Source organism: Charadrius vociferus, unplaced genomic scaffold, assembly GCF_000708025.1.
Source record: "Charadrius vociferus isolate BGI_N301 unplaced genomic scaffold, ASM70802v2 scaffold4, whole genome shotgun sequence".
Taxonomy (NCBI): domain Eukaryota; kingdom Metazoa; phylum Chordata; class Aves; order Charadriiformes; family Charadriidae; genus Charadrius; species Charadrius vociferus.
In genome coordinates this window covers 444420-466616 of record NW_009648150.1, presented here as the reverse complement: position 1 = coordinate 466616, position 22197 = coordinate 444420, and the positions used below count along the sequence as shown (strand labels likewise).

Sequence of the window (22197 nt, the reverse complement as noted above, 5' to 3'; positions counted from 1 at the left end):
CCCTTAATTTCTGCTGGAGATGCTCATCTCATTGCACTATAACCAATGAATCAATTTTATTTCCTCTGCTGAAGGTGGGGGGGAAACAAAGTTTCTCCCCCCGCTCCTTATCTCCAATACGAAAACTGCAGTTTTTCTCTCTTCGTAACGGCCTATTGATTGTGTGTGTCAACCGTACATTTGTGGGCGCTGAAGGATTTGATTTTATTTCTCTTTGCTCAACGACATCTGAAAAGTGAGTGCTCAAAGGGCTGCTGAGAAGTGGAGATCTTGTCAACATGTTTTATAATGCGTTATTCGCATATAATTACAACATGACAATGTGATTACACAGGGTATTTCCTTTTGCTTGCTTAGATATTCCTTTTGGATGATATATGAATCTGCAGTCCCGAGGCCCCAGAACTGCAGTAGGCAAGATTGCCCCATATTGCCTGTTGCGTGCACCCAGATTTAGTGCTCTTACATAAACTGTTTGCCAGTAAACAAAAGTAGTCATTTTTCTAAGTGTTTGATGGCAACAGCTGCTGTGCTCACTTTTGTTGGTCTGGGCAGTCCTCTGCCCATGAGAGCGAGTCAGATGTGTGCCTTAATGAAGCACAGTCTGGGAAGGACCACAAGAGTTGCCTAAGGGATGAGAAGCAAACATCAATGACTTGCTCAAGGATGAAAAATGGTTTGGCGGGCTGCTTATTTAGGTGGCTACGCCCATCTTGCATCTGGCTTCAGCATCCTGGCCTTGCACCTGCAGCACATCTCCTAGCACAGCTGTGGCTGACTTGTGGCACTTCAGCTCTTGAGCAGTTCAAAGGGGACTTACATGTTGAAACTGCTGGCCAGGGCCTGGGCCTATGGCCAAAGGGACTTTGAGAGGGAGAAGTAGCAGCTGAGGTGGGCTTTTGTCCGTCGTGGGCTCAGGACCATCAGCACTGGAGCAGGGCAGTTCATGGAGACTGTTATCTCCTATCTGTGAATGACTCCTCAGCTCCCTCTGTGAAGCTATCGCACTTTGACACACTCAGTGGAAGTCTTGTGTTCGCTGTAAGGATTTGGTATTGCAGCACGTAAGGGCAGGAAAATTTGCCACTGCTTCTGTGGTAGGAAAAGCACTTAATTTCCCCGAGAAAAAAATGAAGACATGTAACTATATATAACTAATGACAGGGCATGCAGTAATTCCCTGTGTAACTTGTATTACTCTGTGCAAGTCCGTTGTGTGCTTAGTGTGTGAGTGAGAATTATTCTAAAATTGGTATTTCCAAACCAAGTGCAAAAATGTTTGAGGTACAGCTTCCAGCGAATATTTGCATGTGATCAGAATAGATTACCTGTTTATTTAATTTCAGATCCATAATAAAGATCAGTATTGCCTTTATTAGATTGCAGTAAATCTTTGTTGCACTGCCCTCTCCTGGGATAGGTGCCCAAGGCACTGAGCCCCCTGAGTAGACGCCCGCTCCCATATTACTACAGCCCCGTTCACTTTGTCCCTGTATCCATAAAAGCACAATATCCATCTTTTACCTGCTAGGGACTTCTAAATAAGAAAATACGTCAAACATGTACCTGAGGGTGTTGCAGCTTCTGTTGTTACAGATTTATAGTTTAATAGTAAGATACTGATGCAAACATGGAAGAATTACACCTGTATTTTTGCAGAGAAAAGCCCCTGAATAGCTTAAATCCTGCAGAGGTAAGGAACAAAGGAAGCAAGGAGAGTCGTTTTGAAGTTAAAAGAAATATGCAGGTAGTCTAGAGTATTGCAATTCACTGCTTTGAGATTTAGCTCTGAGCTCTGCAACTGGATTAAGGTGGGATGTTTGGCAAGGCTCTGAACATGGCTACTGAAAGGTTATCTAAAAATGACAGCAAAATAATCATGTATGTGTGGGGCAACAGGGCTGAAATCGGTTAACAGTGTACAAATAGATTCTAAATCCTTGGTGTTTTGAAATCAACAGGTGGTTTTGCTGTGACATCAGTGCATATGTCAAAGCTCTAATCGGTAAAAAATTAAGAGGTAGAATGAAAGGCGTACAAGACCAAATGCAAAGTACTTTCTGCAAAGAGATGATGTAAACCAGAGGGTGGAAGAATACAGTGTTTGTATATGTGACAAATATTCCCTGTTGGTTTAAGAATAGGTACTTTGTTTTTCATTAGATACAATATTGGAGATGTGTCATCTTTAATCCATTTCTGTCAAGCTCAGTTGTCAGAAAGAGTGAAATTTCTTTCCAAAAAGACATAGCAGCTAATCCCTAAAAGCACACTGTGACCACATTCCGGTCCTTCCAGCTTTCTAATCAATGTTTCCTTCTGCAAGGATGCCCTTGAACCTGGGAAATGGCCTCATATTATTAATAGAAAAGACAAAAAGTACCCTTTTTTTCTAGTCTTGTTTTGAGGAGAGGGACACCTTTTAAAATATTTGTTTGTTTTGTAGCAATGTCACAGTGTTTCACCAGTCAACTGAAAACTCATCAACTTTTTAATATGAATAAGATGAATCTTTGATGTGGCCCGTTTTCTTTGGAGCCTGTTCTGTAGTGCTTTAAAAGAGCCCTCAAATGGTGAAACCTGTAATTTTAAAACAAAAGCCTTCCTTATTGAGTATGGCCAGGTACTTGGAACAATAAAAGGGATCACTGGTAGAGCTATATTACTTTTTCACAGGAATAATACTGTGTATGAGGAGAAAGCTGGCTAACAATCAGATTTCTTTGACAAAAGATGTGAAGTTTGCTTTTTTAAATATGGAATTCATTAGTATTACTGAATACTCTTATCCTATTTCTTTTAACTATAAATGATTTCCTCTTACTTGGTTCTTCAGTCTTCAAAGGCTTTAGAAGTGAGATAAAAGCAGGTATACATTAGAAGCCTGGGTATTGTGGAGGTGTTAATATGTGGTAGATTTTTTTTAATCTAAGCACACATATTCCAGGACCCATTATCTTGTCTTTCCCTTTGGTAAAGAGGTTTTAGATTGACTGTTACATTGCATGGAAATTCTGTGCGGATTATTTCAGTCATGCAGCAGCTGACACTCCTCACTGGACAACTGCTTGTCCAGTTGGACAAGATGGATTAGGAAATGTTGTCTCAGATGTCCTCACAGGGCAGAGCCAGGTGAGAGCCAGACTCTGGTGTGCTAGACAAATAAATAACCAAACACCAGAACCATGACAAAGGCACAGGACAGCTCGCTCTTAGTTCTGATACCTACAGAAAGAGTTGTATGTTTGAGTCACATCTGGCTGAAGATGCGCAGAGACCATTAAAATAAACATTCTTCCGTGAAGCTAAACATGTGTGATGTGAAAATTGCCTTTAAGTGTAGCTACACGGCAGCCTTTATACACCCACCTATGATAAACCAGGCTTTTCACAATAAAATATTATTCATGTAGATACTAATCTGTGTGCAATGACAGCACAACACTTCATTTACGTTTATCTGTGGAGCGCTGGAACAGGCATACAGTGCATTTTTCTAGAAGCTTTCATGAATGTTAATGACGGGGAATATCGCTTGAAGACAAAACTTGTGCCTAGGAAAATATAGAAAAGGGAAGCCAATAAAGCATCATGTGGAAAATATTAGCTTGCTGGAAAACTCTTTATGGTTTGAATTAATTTTTAGTTTAGCAGCACTTGTTAAATCTATAAATAGATAAATAGTCTCTTGCTTTCCTATAGCTTTCTTCCTGTTATAGTGTGCTTTAGAAGTCTTTACGTTCAGTGATTTTTATTTTATTATATTTAGCTATCACTGCAGGCTCTCTTTCAGAGAACTACTTTGATATCAGGCTGCTTTATCTCAGTTCCTAGTGTGATAAAAGCCAATTTAGAGTCACTTTATACAAAACAATGGAAAGTACAAGATATTTTGATGATAATAGCATCTTTAAAAAAGGATGACCATCTGCCTTTATTCACTTCTCCTGCTTTCAGTGTCCTTTCGAGCTCTACTTTCCCTATGGAAAGATGAAATCACTGAGATCATTTCCAGTCCTGTCAGCTGTGAAGATGTGGTAACCATCTTATGAGACAAGCATATGGCAGGGTCTTAAGGGCTTTTTCAAAATGAGGATGCAAATATAGACTGCCAAGTTGCGTACAGGAGCATCTGCCATTTCGGTTCCCTATCACAATGTCTCCCTGCACCACCAGGAAGCCTGAGCTGGTGCCTGCTCTTTTCCAAGTTCGCATTTCATGGCAGAGCTGCATATCTGAAGGCTCAAATTCAGGCTCCTGAATTTGAAAATCTTGGGAATACTTTGGGAAAGATGAGACTTGCCCATCTGGAAGATCACAGCAGAAACCCAGTTGCAAGCTGCAGGGTGAACACGGAGGGACACGGATGTTGAGCAGTCTCTCCAGGTGGACCAGGAAGCAATTATTTTGAGATAAGCTTTGAGCCCCCAGGCTGAGCAATGCCGTTCTCACAGTCCTTGTTGGGCAAGTGTCGTGGTTTAAGCCCAGACAGCAACTAGGATCACGCAGCTGCTCACTCACTTCCCTGGTTTGGGTGGGGGAACGAATTGGAAAAGTAAAAGTGAGAAAAAACCTCATGGGTTGAAATAAAAACAGTTTAATAGGTAAAGCAGAAGCCACGAAGGCAAGCAAAGCAAAACAAGGAATTCATTCATGCTTCCCATGGGCAGGGAGGTGTTCAGTCATTTCCAGGGAAGCAGGGCTCCATCACATGTAACGGTTACTTGGGAACACAAACGCCATAACTCCGAACGTCCTCCCCTTCCTTCTTCTTCCCCCAGCATCATACACAGAGCATGATGTCATAGGGTATGGAATATCACTTTGGTCAGTAGGGATCAGCTGTTCTGGCTGTGTCTCCTCCCAACTTTTTGTGCCCTCCCAGCCTCCTCGCTGGCGGGGCGGGGTGAGGAGCAGAAAAGTCCTTGGCTGCGTATGAGAAACCAAAACCACCAGTGTGCTATCAACACTATTTCTCATCTCAACCCCAAAACATAGCACTACACCAACTGCTAGCAAGAAAGTTAATTCCATCCTAGCTGAAACCATGACAGCAGTCCAGGAAGGACCCATTAGTACTTCATCTGATTTATTTTTATGCAATCCCTGCCAAAACTGTTGTCTGGTAGGCCCAAGGTCTCTGTATCTTGCTTTATTTGTGATCTCATCTTAGATGTCTCAGCTTCTGAGGAGGGTTGAGCAGGAATTGCCCTCATACATGGGGGCCTAACTGTGCCAGTGACTTCACCGGCTCCTCATATCTAACCAGAATGTGTCTCCAGCTTCAACCACTTGACTTTTCTGCTGTATGGTCCTGCTGCCTCCTACCTTTTGTGACAAGTGCCATAATTTCTTTACAAGCTGTTAGGAGAGCTTTGGGGCTGACAGAAGCTGTGGGGGGCTGGCCCTGGGACCAAAGGCAAGGACAGGGCACCACAGGGGAGTGGATTCACTGCCCTGCACTCTGTTGCCTTTCCAGATGCAAAATCTGAGGAAAACAGCATCAGAAAGGGATTTAACTCAAAGGGGCAAATTGGGTTTTGTTACAAGTAGTGGATTTCATGGCCCCCATGGAGAAGCAGAATTGCAAAATGTAATGCACATTGCCCTGGTTACTTTCCCTTTTCCATGGACACCAGTGCATCCAATGCACTGGAATGGTGACATCCTAGCAATGCCTGTGAAGCGGCCCCGTATTAAGAGTGGCCAAAGTGGGGAGCAACTACCCGAGCTGCATATTGTGGCTTATGTTGGAAGTCGGCTCCTTCTCTTTCACCTTGAAAGATGATGACATTCTAGTAGTGGTGTGGCCTTGCCTGTGCCTTCCTTCTGTCAATGGCTCTGAAAAAATTAGGTCTGTGCTTAAGAGAAAATACTGCAGTTAAATCATTTACTTCCTCATCAGCCCCTAATACAAGAAATACCAGTGTATTTAGAATTCAGTAAGGCATTTTTTCCCCAGGTAATCAGCACAGTCATGACAAACTTTCCATGAAAATGTTTATGTGGAGACAATTGTTTTGGTTCAAAAGGTGCATGGCCCTCGTAGCTAAAATCACTGTCAGTTGCAATTTTGATATACTGAAACTTACTTTTTGCCTGTTTTTTTTTCTTTTGCTTGGGCTTTTTTTTGTGGGTTGGTTGTTTGGTTGTTTTTTTTCAAAAGTAAGGCCCCCAAAACGTTTATCAAAACTAAGACCGACCATTTTTATATACTTTGGGTTTAAAGCAAACTTGCCCCTCCATGGCAGGAAGTTAACTTACCTGTTCTAATATATGGAACTTGCCCTGAAAATCAGAGAGGGCAGAGTAATACAGAAAGATCTGTGAAGGTGCAGGAATCATAGAATCATAAAATGGTTTAGGTTGGAAAGGACCTTGAAGATCATCAAGTTCCAAGCCCCCTGTCATAAGCAGGGGCACCTCCCACTAGACCAGGTTGCCCAAGGCCACATCCAGCCTGGCCTTGAACACCTCCAGGGATGGGGCCTCAACAACCTCTCTGGGCAACCTGTTCCAGTGATTTACAACCCTCAAAGTGAAAAGTTTCTTCCTAATGTTTAATCTAAACCTGCCCTCTTCCAGTTTAAAGCCATTCCCCCTCGTCCTGTCACTACATGCCCTAGTAAAATGTCCTTCCCCGGCTCTCCTGTAGGCCCCCTTTAGGTACTGGAAGGCAGCAGTAAGAGCTCCCTGGAGCCTTCTCTTCTCCAGGCTGAACAATCCCAACTCTCTCAGCCTCTCCTCATTAGGAGAGGTGGTCCAGCCCTCGGATCATCCTCGTGGCCCTCCTCTGGACATGCTCCAGCAGGTCCATGTCCTTCTTATGTTGGGGACTCCAGAGCTGGATGTCTCCAGGTGGTGTCTCACTAGAGTGGAGTAGAGGGGCATAATCACCTCCTTTGACCTGCTGGCCACAGAAAGTTGGATTTATCGCTATTTGTGAAGCCATTTAACACTGTTCAGAGCAATTTTGTCTGCTCAACACTCCATTGGTGAATCTTAAAATATCTGCCATGTTTATCTGAAACAGCCTTCTGTAATGCCTTTTCATTTGTTCTTACTTACTGTTTGCTCTTACCCCTACTTTAAAACTTTAGTCATTTACTACAGGAGCAAAAACCCTTTTCTCCCCCACCACATGCACTGAATGACCAACTGATAAGCAGAGCGGTAAGAAATTCCTGAAGTACTTCCTTTGCCTAAACTAAGTGTTGAATAGGAACCACGCTTCTAGCAATTGGATTCACTCTGGAAATATGCCTTGAACAGACTTAAAACTGCAGCCATTGTAATCAAGAGACTAACAGATAAGTAAGTCATTTTGGCAAGTTACCTTCCCACATGAACTATTTTAAACTTGAAGATTGCTAAAATGAGACATTTAATAAACATGAAATGAAAACAATCCCAGTAGCTGGATTAAAAAAAATAGACAACAGTCTTGACTCACACATCTAACCCTGGCTAGAAAAAAAAAGGGTTTCAAAAATATTGTTGTTAGGTATAAGTGTCTACAGAGTATAGAAAATAATTTTTCAAAAATAGATCTTTATTAGCAGTCTGGGTTAGAGAATTGGATGTTCACTGTGAAACGGGTGTTTCCATTGAGAGGAATAAAAAATTCTAGGTGTTCACAGGATACAAGTTAAAAAATATGGAAAGTAAGTTATTTACATTACCAAGATGAAATTGAGTTACAGCGGCTAATAGGATAAGTGTTGCAAGTTAGACATTAAAAGAGGGATATGAACCCAATTTACTGGGCAAATTAACTTTGTTAGAACACTTGAGCTGGCGCAAAGATAACAGCGCCTTTAGGAGACAAACTGCCTGCCTTGCTTGTGTACTTTGGTGTTACTCTAATGATTAAAGTTCTTTAGGCAAGCTTTTTCACCAGCCTGAGGGAGCCAAAAGACATTGATAAATGTGCAACAGAAATAGAATGAAAACTGGACTTAATGCCCTAACTCTCCATATCTTAATACTTGCTGAAGTAGTTCTGGTTCTTTTGCTCTCTGTAACTAAAATTGCGGTTCTGCATGACACGAATGCCACTGATTTGCAAATGGAGCTAAACAGAGTTTTCAGGATTTGAATAACAAGCCCAGAGAATCCCTTAAAAAATAATGTCCTGGAAAGAAAAGTAGCAAATAGAAACTGACCAAATTGAAGTGGAGCTGAAGCCTTTCAGCGGTGTCCATCTGAGGCAGTTCAGATATGCGCTGAAATGCATTTGGTAGGATCCCTTTCCTTTTCAATAACGAGCTGTACTGTGGTTCGCCTTGCGCCCAAGGGTTTCACAGTGCTTGGTACGAGTAAGGTGAATGCTGTCTGGATGCAGTCAGGCACAGAACAAGGGAATCCTAACACTCTTGTGAGTCAAGAAAGTCTTCTGCTATTTCCAGAACTGTTCAATGTGAGAAAGGGGGATGGACTTAAATGATGTACCCAAGGTCATGCTGCAAATTAGTAGCAAGATAGGAAGTACCTGACAAACAGTCCCCTCCTGGATCATGGGGCTGATCTGCCTACCTGAAAATAAAAGAAAGCCAGACCTCTCTGCAGTGATCAATTTAAGCCAATTTGTATTGAACAATTTACTATGAGATTCAATTTAATAAAAAAAAAAAGAAAGAAAGAAAGAAAGAAAAACCTTGTAAAGCTAGACTAAACTGTGTTAACAGCATAGCGGTGGTTCTTTGATGTGATGCTTTAGAGGACCTGAGGCAGAACGTGCTGTTTCTGTGCAGTTTAATAAAAATAAGGCTGTGAAGCATCTTCTGATGCAAAAATCCAAGACTCTTGTCAACAGCTAACACTGAACCTTAAAATCACCAGGCCTGAATGCATGCAGATGAGCTGTATTTGTTAATTTTAACAGCATCTGTGCCTATTTACACCAGCTAAATATCTAGCCTAACATTCAATATAAGCAATATTCTTGTCCCTTCCCAATTAGCTCCATTACAGAAAATCTAATTAAATCATATCTTTTAGCAGGAACCAAGAATTCAAGAGCTACATTTTTTTCACTTAATTAAAAGCTCTTCGTCTTGAACTGTTAATTTTCTGAAAAAGATATCCAGTAGTTCTTCCTCTGATCCACTTTGGTTACTGAATGAAATGGCTCATTTACTCTGAGTTCGTTCTTGAACGGTACGCTTAGGCTTCAACTCTTTTGAAGAGCTTAGAAGATGATTGGAATCATAGCTGCTTTTCTCCGCACCTCTGGATAAAATCTCTTCAGGTACAGCTTGTGTTTCTTTTGGGCCCAGAGAGACATCTGGATGACCATCAGGAAAGCAAAAATGCCAGCTACCAAGGAAAAAGAGAAAAAAAGAAAAAAAAGGACCATGTGTCTTCTTTTAAGGTCTGTTTCTGTGAATACAAGAGTGTTCATTGAAAAGTCTGCAGTCTGTTCTGTGGGCAGAGGCAAGTTAACTCTGCCCTTGCTCTCAGCCTTGCAGTTGCTGATGTACCATAGCCTGAGGCTCAGCCTCAGCCTCATCACAATTCACACAGATGATGATCACATCTATTAGCCACACCCTGTATCACTTATGGCTTCACCATAAGGCCTCCTTGGGCATGGCACCATCTCAACACAGAATTTACCCATGGCCTCTCTTGACTATTTTTCTGGTTTGCTTTTGACCTATAAGACTTTGATTTTACCTCTGGCTCCCAACCACAACAGGGAGCAGTGCTGAAACTTCATGTTGCATGGAGGGAGAGCTCGGCCCTGGAGCAAGTAGGCAGTAGGTCCACGAAGAGATTTCTCTGCCTGGCAGTGAGGTCTCACGAAGCCTAACAACTATAGATGCCCAGGCCCCTGCTGTGCTTGTCAGGAGCCATTAAGTGGTCCCCTGGGTACCTCTCCCTTCAGGCTGAGTGCCACTGAATGGGGAATGCTTTGACGTGTACTTTTTGTAAATTCATTATCCTTTCTTCCTTAAATGACCTGGTGGACCAGAAACATTCATTTGGCATCTGGTCAAGTTATGCAAGGATGGCTGTGCTGCATATGTTGCTGCTCCCTGTCCTTGTAAACGCAGCCCTACAGTATCCCCAAGCTTTTAGGTTACTTCCATACCAGAGCCTAAAGCACAAAAATGTTGTATCTTTTCAAACAAAATTAAAAGTTTAATTTTTGCACGATGCATTTTAATCCACTTTTGAAATTCCTTTCTTCTTCATTTGTAAGCCATGTGGGGCTACTTTTTGCAAGTAGCTTTTATAGGTTTCTATTTTGGAATGGAAAAATAATTAAAAAATGAATGTTTTGGAGAGCTCAGTCCCAGGGACCATATTTGTATGGGTATTTAGGTCTCTAAGGATGCAAGAAAGCACTGAGGAAGAGTTGCAAATGCTACTAAGCAGGCTGCTGTTACGATCTGGCTGCTTGATATAAGCAAATGGGGAAATGCTACCAGGAACGTGTGTGTGTTTCCTCTTTTGAAATACTAAGTACATCTGTTTTCCTTTCCCTCTTAGAAGTATTATTCCAGGTTTACAATGCAAAGAAATTTTCCTACATCAAAAATGATTGACTGTGAATGAAGAATACTGACTTTTTTTTTTTTTTAAATAAATTTCAAAGTCTGCGTTCACTGTGAAAACAGAAGAAAAAACAGTATTTCACAAGAAGCAGAGCACTGGTTTTGATCAAAAGGTGTTGCAGTAGTGTTCATGCTCGAAGCAGAGCACTGGTTTTGATCAAAAGAAGGTGTTGCAGTAGTGTTCATGCTTTCTGCAGCTTTCCGACGGTAGCACTTTGAATGTTTATATAGTCATGTCACTAGGGGGATTAGAGGGCAATATTTCATATGCCATACTTTTTTTGGCAAATTTTAGATTTCCAGAATTCATTTCTGCAAACAACCATTTAGAGGCTATCTTGATTCTGTTTCAAACTTACCTGGCAGGGTTTGTGTCATCACTGTGAAACTAATCCAAGAGCCAACCTGTTGCAAAGACAAAGGCACTCTTAATTGTATACCTTATGCAAAGCAAAAGCACAAGTTTTCAGAAGTGACTACTTCCCAAAAAGCTCCCCCTGGAAGAAGGACATCATACTCCTACTGGAAATGGGAGAGGAAAAATAGCTAGAAAGAAACCCCGCAGTGTGCTGGATGAGGGTAAATAGATGGATGGTAATTCCTTGGATCACTGGGGAGTCTGTAGAGGAGGGGAACATACACAAAAGTCATGATATTGATGTGAGGGAAGAGAAGGGTCTGTTGCAGAAACTTTTGTGGGAGCAAGGAGACTCTGACATACAGAACATAATGATTGATGTGCAGAGGAAACTGCATGGAGGCGTTGCAAATTTTCTGCAGGCAAAAGCTGAAACACAGTAACCACCTACCCTTTGCATATAAGCAGAAGAAAGTCATGTACCTCATAGGTATAGTTGGGACAGGATACCAGCAAGAAGAGCCACGTGAAAGGGTTGTAGGTTGGACTTGGAAAACAGGCTTTGCTTCCTTTACGAAAGGAAAAACAAACAAAACAAAAAAAAAGAAGAAAAAAAAGGACAAACAAAAAAACAAAACCAAACAGACAAAACCAGTTCAATACAGGGAGGGGAACTGAGCCTTATCACAGCTTGCCTATGTAGCAGCCATCCCCTTGGCCAACACTCCCAGAGTACAACTCGTTAAAAAAGTTTCAGTGAAATCTTTTGAGACAGCAAAAGCTGTTTTTATCCTAGTGAGAATGCTGCTTAGCGAGCCATGTATCAGGTTTTACAGGAAGGGTCTGTCATGTCCAAAGGATGCAACCTTTGTTCAGAGGAAGAGAGAGACAAGTAGTTTAATGCAGACTAGCCGGCAGGCGAGGGCTAAGGGCACTCTTCTGGGATATAAAGGATGCAGCTGAATCTTATTCAGCCTGACTCAGGAATGTGAACCTGTCCCCTCTTGCATCCTTCATCCCAGGGTAGAACAGGAAAACAACTCCAGAGCTAACAGCATGGCTCTCCGCAGGCACTGATAACACTCACACAGAATGCCACATATGCAACACTTCATTTTTAAGTTCTAGTAACAATGCTATCTTCAATACTTGTAGGCACTGATCAATTATTTGGCTCTTGCTGCTTTTAAACTGAATTAGGCCCCTTGCAACAAACAACATAAGCATCTGCCTAAGCACAGTACATCAAAAGCTTTCCAGAATAGCAACACACTTCAGTGTGTGAAGTTGATCATACTGTGGTGAAATATTTTCTTAAATAGTTTGTCATAGTGTGAAATTATACTATTCTTAACTGAAAATATATTTTACTTTCTACTATATATAGTATAACTTTTACTCTCATGGTACAAAAGACTCTGAAACCCCGTGCTTGGAGTAGCCTTTTAAGAGCATACATATACATTGATCCCTGTGTAGGTATTCATGAGTCTGTCTTTGCATTTATATATATGTCTATGTATCTTTGCATGAGATGCACGTCTCTAAAAGCTCTGCAATCTAGTTTAAAGGTTTTTGAAACTTATTTAAAATTGAATCCTTTGTTGTCAGTCAACAGGATGCTTTAGAGAACTTCCATGCTTAAATCCATATTTAAATTGCAGTTGTGTAAAATTAAGATAAATTTGCTGTAAGCTTGATAACAACAACGGTGTTGCTAATGTTTCCTTCTCGTCACATTTATTTTGAAGATGTTATACCGATGGCATGGAACCAACTTCATCTTTCTTTATTCTGTGGATGGAGGTACATAAATTACTGTATACCAGCAGAAGATGGATAGGTTAAGCACACTTCAGTCTTAGTAAATAGACAAACAGGAAACAAAGACAGACCTGAATGATTTTGGTGAGCTAAAGCTACGTTGATAAAGTGATTTCCAGCTTCACACATCTGCAAGACATTAAAAACATATTTTCAGTTGTATGCCTAAAATACTGTGGCAACTGCGTTGCAGTGCATAACCAGAATCCCCCCATTACAGCTTAGTCTCTGTATCCAGCAAATATGTACCCCAAAGTGACTCTCCCATGCAAAATGCGTTCTGTCACCTTTGTCAAACGCACAAGTGTCTAGTGAGCACTGTGGGCGCCGCCTGGAGTGAAAGCCCATGATTCATCTCCATAGACCACAGTGCAGGCAGGCCTTCACCGTGTTTTCTGTGCTCGGCATGTGCAACATACTTTGGTCTGGGGAGATCAGAGAGGCTTCGTGGGGTCTAAGGAATTTAGCAAGATACTTCTCTGAACTGAACATCATTGTCAGGATTTGGATTTCATCCCACCTGCAAATGAAGCAAGTGAAAAGTTGACCACTACTTTTGTAAAGATGAACGAGTTAACGTGCCTACCCTCTCCCTACACACACTTTCAAAGGTGTTCAGCGCTAGCACCTTTGTTACGCTGGTTACAGAGCACAGGAACCAGTTCTCTAGCTAAGTCATAGAGGAAGGAAAAATAGGGTGAATAAACAGGCAGCAATTCTCTGCAGGGCAGACTGGTTGAATGGATAGTAGTCGGGAATTGATAATTGAAGGGAGCCAGTATTATTCCTGGTTCTTCTACACTCTGGTTATGCCATTTCCAGCCCCAGCCAACCTCTCAAACTGGGTCTTTAATATTTAGATGGTTTAAATCTTTGGAAAAGGTACCATGTCTCCTTACTTGGTTATACAGCATGTAATACAAGGGGATATCAGATTTGCTTGTGGCTTTCAGTACTTCATCAATTACATCTACTGTAGAATCAAACCCATTACTACTCATATTTAAAGTGGGAACTGGTAGGAAAACCAGATGCAAATCCTGAAAAAGAAAGTCTGTCAGTACAACAATTGAATTTTATGTTTTTCATCTTCCCCCCGCTTTATGAAGAAAACCAAAATGTTGTATACATTTCAATCTCGGATGGAATTGAACTTTTTTATTCATTTCTGGGTTTGAAGACTGATTTCTCCTCTCAAATCAAAAAAAATGCAGTGTTAAAAAGTTGTGTTTTCTTATATCATTCATCATTCTAAATTTTACAAGGCTGGAAAAAATTAAGAAATTAAAATAAAAAGGAAGAGTGCTGAATGCTAGAGATATTAAAAGTGTAAAGTCACAAAATTAATTAAAAAAAAAAAGAAATATGATTGTAACTTTTTTAAGTCAATTCTGAAAGTCATCCATAACAAACTTCAATTAAAAGTAATTGAAAGGGTTATGTAAGTTAGCTTTATATTGAAATGTGTCGTTATCTGAAAGAACATTGTAGATAGCATTGCTGAAGAATTTTCCCCTTTTGGGCAGAGAGATTTCTGTGGGGTTTTTTAGGAAGGTTTAAATCAGTTCTATTAGCAAAGCTGTTATTCTGCATGGGTATGTAGTCATGGGTCAAATCCTGCGGTCCTTTTATGTTTTTTAATTACAACTAATTGGCTGTCATCTATCATAAACACCAGATGTAAACCACTAAATAGCCAGAAAAGGAAATTCTGTTATAAAATACCATATCAAAAGCTATAATTCTAGCTATAGCGATAGAAGTAATTTTGATTTACATACTTCCAATTATGAGGTAGGAACATAATTGTTTCTGATTGCTATTATTTTAAAGAAAAAAGTTTCAAAGTTAAAAGTGTTTTTGTGAAACACTATACATATTAAAATGTGTAATGCCCATACTATTGTGGAGCAAAAGAGATTCATGCACTATAGTTAACACCTACTAATTCTATAATCAATTATAAGTAAAACAAGCAAAGGGCATTTCTGCAGGGATTTTTATTGGCTTACCTTTGACTCTGCAGCTGCATTCTGCCGTAATTAGCTCTCATGTCCCTCTTTAGAAATGTGGCTGCTAATGCTCTTACATCAAGAAGTACTGCTAAATGCAAGCTAGTCCTTAGTCAGTGTCTCAGATATAAAATATGAAGCAGTGAGGAACAGCAGAAAAAAGGCTTTGTATTCCATGCGTACCCTACGAGAAAAATGCCCCTGCAAAGACTAATTTCTCTAAATATGAGAATCTTTCAGAAGGGCCTGCTGACACTCTTCCAATTACTCACTACTGTTGTTTACAGCAGCTGCAGATGTATACACTTAAATCAGGGTATGTAATAAAGACAAGCCTTAAAAGAGGGGAAAAAAAGAAAGAAATCTTCAAAATATTTTATTCATATGTTTTAGAAACCTGTGAAAACAGCTTCAAATTATTTTGTTTCATGTGTTGCTGTTTTAAATTCATTGTCTGGGAACCTGCCAGAACAAGGTCTGAAAGGGAAAATTTTTGAGTTGCCATGGGTAGGAAGTTCTCAAAAGAACTGCAAGAATTCAGACCACAGACCAAGTGCTGATGCAGATCTGAAGGGGATGGCCATATTTTATAGCAAGTGCCCCCAAAAGGACCCATGTCTTTGCTTGATGGCAGCATTTTCCATAAAAGCTATAGCAGGGTATGTTACATGGAGAAGAGGAAGGTTGTTTCATTAGAAAAGCAGGCTTTTTCTAGGCAGAGATTTTGACAACTAGTTTTACTGGTAGCACTGAATATTCAGGCAAGTGGTTTGCCTGGTTTCAAGCAACCCCTGAGCTTGGGAAGGGCGCAGACAGTAAGGCTCTGGGCGCACCACTGCCTACTGCTACCACAACCTCCTGTCTCCACACTACAGGATTATTGCTTTCAGCTGTAGAGCCTCATTGAGTGCATGAACTTCTTCATACTAGTATTTTGCTTGTCTTTGCTATACCTTATTAGGGCAGGAAGGGCTGAGAACTGCATGGCCAACCCCAGAGACAAACACTGCCAAAACTCTGATCTTTAAGGGTCCCAATTTACAAAAGCATTTAAATATTGCTAAGGAGTTGTTTGAATGCTTTTCTGAATAGCGTTTGCCTGAAGGAGCCTAGACACATTACTGTCCCCTCTTCCTGTTATATTTCAGGAAACTGATCTGCATCTGGTTTTCAAAGAGGCTGACTGTTTTGGCTACTGACCCGTGCTTGCTTGGCTAAGTCAACACTTAGCATTTCCAAGTGCAATGCCCACAGAAGACAGAAAAGAACAGACATTTCCATGTGCAAATTTCTTACTGAGCATCTGTATCATTGTATGGTTATCTTAATTCAAACATCGGATTTGGTAGTCTCAGCCTTCCTTCACCACCTGCACTTTCCCTTGGCTTAACCCACTTCAGCAGGGACTGTTTTTATTATTTTTAATAGCCGTTAAGATTAAGTTTTTCAGGGTACATGGTGCTATTGCAAACTCTGCTTCAGATGTAATTCTCCAGTGTTTTAAAAATGGCAAGTTCCAATCTGTCTAAATATTAGTGGTTTTACAATTGTGAGTAGTAATAATGCTGATGATGTATTCATGGCTCTCAGATACAGTACTTCACATAAAGGTCCGTATAGGTAAATTGTACTAGCAGGCTTCCTGGACTAGAAATCTTAATAGATTATCACTAAATACAGTCAAAGGACACAGGGCTGTGAGTGTGGACATATATAAATACACAAATGCATAGCAACATTACTCCATTTTGGGAAATCGTGTTACTTGCATTCCACAGTCATTAATAAAACTATATTTTTATACATACCAGAAAAGCAAGGGCAGCAAAAGAAACTTGTCTGTGGCCAAATGCTAGAAAATAGAATGAAATTATAAATTGCATTTTACAGTATGCACATGGTTTGCTATGGGTGAAATTAATCTAGTGCTGAGGAGCAGAAATACTTCTTTCCTGACAGCCTCTGCAGAAAGAATGGATATTATCACACAGAATATGAAGACGATGCAAATAGTAACAGCACTCTAGAAATGCCAGTCTCTTCACCAAGGTAGTTTTCACCTAACTTTTCCTAGTATTTGTCAGCTTCATATGTCCAAGTGCTTTGTCAAAGCAGCTGTGGTGTTAAATTCCTTGGAAAGTCAAGGGGAGGGATGAAGTGAAGGTCAGTGGCAGCACCAGGCTGGAAATCACAGCCTTATCCACAGGCCCTTCTACCTCTATGAGCAGAGAACCCAAGACATAACCTATGCATTACTTTTCTTTTTTTTTTTTTTTTTAACAGTGGGGCTATACTATATAGCCATTATCTGCTTCACAGTCTCACCATGCAAGAAATATATTTAGCCTGTGCAGTTTTTATCTGCCCTTTGCCTGCCCTCTCGTTTTTGCTGTTTTCCCCAGACCACTGTAGTGCTGTATCACGTTCATCTCCAAAGGTTCACAGTTCTAAAGTAAACTTTGGTCATGGCTGAGGGACACAAACCACATGTACGTACCTCACTTTCCTTACCAAGTCTTATCAAGCCTTTACTTTTGAGAACCCCTTGTCTCTGGCTGGCACGACTCCTCTGTGGTACCAAGGATATGTGCTAAAACTCCTCAGAACAACCAGCATATGTCAACATGTGAGTATGTAGCTGCTAAGCAGATGTTCTTCTTGGCCCTTTGTCTGCCTGGTTTAATTTACCACTCCTGCATAGCGTTCTGCAACTACCTGCTTGCCTTTATCTGTCCCCAAACCAGCCATCTCTGGATATGGCTGTGGAGGTCACCTGCTCCTGCATCCAAAATAAACCATCAATGTTTTACTGATCCAGCTAATTATGCCAGAGGGCTGGTGATCTCCAGCATTAGATCCACGTATATGTAATTGTCATTTCAAGGCAGCGGCAAGCAGTTAGAAGTACTTCTTCTGAATGTTTTCTCTGTTGGAAAGCTGTGTCTTGAACAAATCGTTTCCTCTATAAAGCAGCTGCACTTAACTGATCTGATGGTCCAGACTGCTAAAAACTGTGTATAGGGAGCTTTCAACATTGCTGGCAACATTGCTGTTAAAGCCACACCAAATTCAACTGTCTTTCAACTAACCGCATCATTTTGAAACATAACTTGTGTGTTATTTTGAAAGGAAAGCAAATGCCATGTAGGAGAAATTTTTGATTGAAAAAAATCAGTAATTTAACTGAAAATGAAAGCAAATTACTAAATAATTAGTAATTTCACTGAAAATAAAAGCAAACCCTTTGTTCCCAAAGCTCATAGATAAGTGTAAAATGCAGAGGAAAAGAAAAACTAAGGTGTAGCAAGGAAAGCACAGTAGCAGGAAACAAAACTTATGGAAATTATGCTCAAAAGAAGCAAAATTTCAAGGAGCAAACAAGAAGAAAAAAAATCATGAATAAACAGCAGTGCAACAATAAAATATAATGAGAGGAAACAAGATGATGAATGACGTCTGGAAGCAAAAAACATAATATTTTTTTCATTTTTATCAGCAGTATCTGATTGACTTTTACCGGTCTGTCACAAAAAAAAAAAAAAAGTTAATTTTCATGAAAAGGATGTATCTTTAGCAAACAAGTATCTCCTCCAAGAAAATGCAGCCAGCTCTAGTTCTCTCCTGCCTTCTTAATACAAATATTGTGAAGATAAGAAAAATACATCGAACTTTGTGTTTTCTCCACTTGGCCAATATTTCCAGTTCATAAAACTGGACAGCGATTGACCATCGCTGAACAGGAACGTACATTCAGTGGCACAGCAGGAGTGCCTCCTGCACAACAGTCTTCTTTCTGGCAGGGAGTAATGGCTAATCTCTGGCTAGATTAGTCATAGGATCTCATGTGGGGGCCCCCTATTGATTTTGGAGGACTTAAGGTTGCGTACTAAAACCTTTTTAAAACTAAGGTCAGTTTTGGGTTCTACTTATACATACATGGTGGCGTATATCGTGGATGGTTGATGTAGTATGCAATCCAGGAAGTGAATCCCCAGTAAAAGGCACAGCCCTGGAATGGACAAAAGATATGGTTTTTGTTAGAAAGGGCGATAAGCAAGTACAAACCTTTATATTTATAAATATGAATTCTGGTAAGTGCAAAACCCAGAAGACCACTGAAAGACTCTGTAGGTTTTTTGGATTGTGTTGAATATGTTTTATGCCTGTTGTAGGAATTGATGTTATTTGATTCTACTGCTGAAGGGCACATTTCTCTGAGTTGTACTGTCAAAAGCCTAGGGCTGATTAAAACAGCTGAGCTGTTACTATACCTTAAACTCAGCATTTCCAAGCACGATAGAGCTAGCCAACCAGAACACTAAACCAGCTGAGACAATAGAGTAAAACTGAATAGGCCTAGTTTAACCCTGGCAAAAAAAAAGGCACACAGTTCCTATAAAGTCATTTGAGCTACACACTGCATCTACTCCCATGGATTCAGCCCCACTTCACCCTCTTGTTGAAAAGCAGCACCCCAGCTGCATTTGCTTGGTGACTGAAGCCATGAGCTCGGGAAAGCCCAAGCAGAGATAATGTGATCATGTTCATGATCCCTGTGTAGGGGTCATTGCTTCCATCTTTTGTACAAGGAAAAAACCAAAACCCACCAGCAAAACAAGTGAAACTGCCCCTGGAGACTGGATAAAGCCTCTCTATGTGTCTAAGTTAAGGGTCCCATGCTTACTACCTTCCTGGGAAGAGCAGTGTGCTGGGACTGGCTACAGCTCCATCCCAGAAGTAGGGCTGCAAGTCAGGCTTTCTCTTTTTAACCTTTTTATACAATGCCACTGTGATACATGTACCGCAGACACGAGGGGACAACAGTAACTGTGGGTCTTTAACTCCCACATGGATGAATCACTTTGGAACTGGGGAACTGGCACTCTAGTTCCAAAGCTGTTTAGCTTGTATTCCCCCCCCCTTTCTTTTTTTTTTTTGTCTAAACACTGTATTGTAAAAAACATCTTTAGCTGTGCATCTCATTACCTCCTTTCTTACTGGAATAGTGTCAAGCCCCCTGTCATGGCCATACATTTATCTCCTTCACTAAAATCTTAAATGTATTGCAAAACTTTTAAAGGGAGAGTTTTTACATCACACTGAATGGGGTGAGGGGTGGGGTTGTACAAAATGACTGAGATTAAGTAGGTGAAGTAAAAGATAGGATACCCTATGGGTAATGACATAGAATTGATATTCAGGAGGCTTTGGGAGACAGACTTCAGGCCAGCTCACTATCTTCCCTCCTGAGGCCTCCCCATATAGAAGGAGATTATTTTTTTTTCTACTTGTAATTTGATTTTAGCTTCCTAATGCAAGGCCCTGTCTCTTGCTCTATATTTATACTGCACTGAGGAAGTGAAGTGTGATTTCCGTCAGCATTGCTAGATGTTGCAGCAGCATATCTCATAATAAAATAGCATTCAGTCTGAAAAATATCCTGGACGTGACAATCAGCCCCTTGGGTGGATAAGCCAAAGTGGACATTGACATGCAGGACCTAAAATGGACATTGATTTCAGTTTGTGTCCTTGGGGACATGGCCCTGAAATTGTTCCTATATTTGTATTTTGACTAATCATAATTTCTGGAGCTAGAAAATAAATTATGTTTTATTTTCCTGTCTTCTTCCAAGGACTGCTTTGATATGAGGGTATTCTCTCTTACACAAAATGATAAACATATTGTCACCTTTATCATATTTTTCAGAGGAGTGTGGCCTCCTGAAAACTTGTGAACAAATAATGTCTCCAGAAGATGTCTGATGTAGTGTAAACAATGGCAGAAGCAGGCCAAGCTGGAAGAAAAAAAAAAAAAAAAAAAGAAAAAAGGAAATTAAGGTAAGTGAAAGATTGCTTTTTACTACTTCACACTTTAATGTCACAAAAGGAATAAGAACTAATATTCCAAAACTGCAGAGTCACACTGAAATCATAGGATTTAAGATATTGTCTTAATTGAAGCATCTGGAACCAAAGATTAATGGAATCATTTTCAGTGTTATACAAAGTTGCTTTCATTTTGCAGGGAAGCAACTTATTTTTACTAGCCTTGAATTAAAAAGAGCTCCTCGAGCTCTGAATGTGATACATAGCCCTGCCAAGACATTAAAAAAGGACAGCTGTGTATACAAGCAGGCGTCTGCTGTGCTTTTCCAAAAGACGTCTCCCACGTTTTAAGGCCACCTTAATGCTCCTGTAGGATGTGTCTGACATTTAAAAACACTCTGAATATCTTCTGAATGGTTTCCTTGTCCTTTGCCAACTCAAGTAGCTGCATGGAGGTAGTTTGTATTTCATTTCCTTGTGGACGCAAAATGAGATTTTGTTGCAAAGTTAATCCATTCTGATGGCTTTTTTGTTGCCCGTTACAAAGAAACGAGGTAATTGTTGTAGAAATTATTATACTGATTCTCTTTTGAGGAAGATTATGAAACAATAACAGGCGTTGCTGATTTGCCTCTGAGAATGAGTTGCAGCTCATAGAGATTGAGTTTCAGAAACAAATGTCAAGAGTGATTCCTGGTGGCATTTTATCTTGGTTACATTTACCGTAATACCAGAGCCCGTCTCACTGCAAACCAATTATAAAACATAAATGAAAAGTGATTTTCAGCATGTGAAATCTCAAATACTTTTATTATGCATCTTGTATGGTCGCCAGAGTCAAAGATTAAACAATTTCAAAGTAATTAAACCAGAGAGAGTTGAGCTAAGAAAATTTCAAACAATTAATGACTTATCCAAAGTCTGGAGCAAAATTCCAGCTTTGCTGGGAATTTTAAAATTAATTTGGCTTAGGACAGGGACCTCAGATGAACCCGTTAAGGAGTGGTCACTGAAAGGATTCTGCACACCCCTTGTCCACTTAAAAGAAGTGGTATTGCTGGCTCTTCTGTACTAACATAAATTCTCTCATTATAAGTGTTTGAGCAAAAGAAGGAAGGCAAGCGTCTTGCAGCTATGGATTTGAATTCAACTATTCTGTGTTCTCATTCCCAGCTCCACTAACTCCCTTAATGTCTCTCCAAGTCTCTATTCCTCCATCTGTAAATGGTATTATTACTCACTGTGTTTCTCTGCTGTATACCAGCTCCCTTGATTCTGCAGTGACAGGGTGGAAAAAGTGCTGTGGGAAAGTTCCCACTTCCGGTGCTCCAACTTATGCAGCCGACAGGCTTTCCTTGATCACGTCCACCCCTCTGCCAGGCACTAATCCCTCAGAATGGGAACAATTATACCGAAGAGAAGTAAATTCCTTAAGTGTGAAAGTTTGCAGCCTGCCTGGTGCGTTAACCACAATCCTGTGGAGGGGTACAGTTGGTGGTGGCAGTGCCTTGAGCCTCCCTCGCAGTTATCGTGTATAGCTGCTTGCCACTTCCTTGTCTGCAACAGTTCTTAATCCCTCCCATTGATCAGGTCTGTTTTGTTTCTTCCAGAGT

At 40.5% G+C, this 22197-nt stretch overlaps 1 protein-coding gene across 1 annotated transcript in view; it reads right to left on the bottom strand.

The window, feature by feature from the left end:
* Positions 1–8363: 8363 nt before the first annotated feature.
* Positions 8364–22197, bottom strand: part of TECRL (trans-2,3-enoyl-CoA reductase-like) — a 72277-nt gene continuing 58443 nt past the window's right edge. The window contains exons 6-12 of the mRNA XM_009884016.1: positions 20448–20553; positions 18693–18765; positions 16565–16608; positions 12816–12873; positions 11404–11489; positions 10922–10967; positions 8364–9318 (exon numbers count right to left, since the gene is read on the bottom strand). Of these exons, the coding sequence (XP_009882318.1) occupies positions 9191–9318; positions 10922–10967; positions 11404–11489; positions 12816–12873; positions 16565–16608; positions 18693–18765; positions 20448–20553 (541 nt within the window). The 3' untranslated portion in view covers positions 8364–9190. The remainder of the gene's footprint in view (positions 9319–10921; positions 10968–11403; positions 11490–12815; positions 12874–16564; positions 16609–18692; positions 18766–20447; positions 20554–22197) is intronic.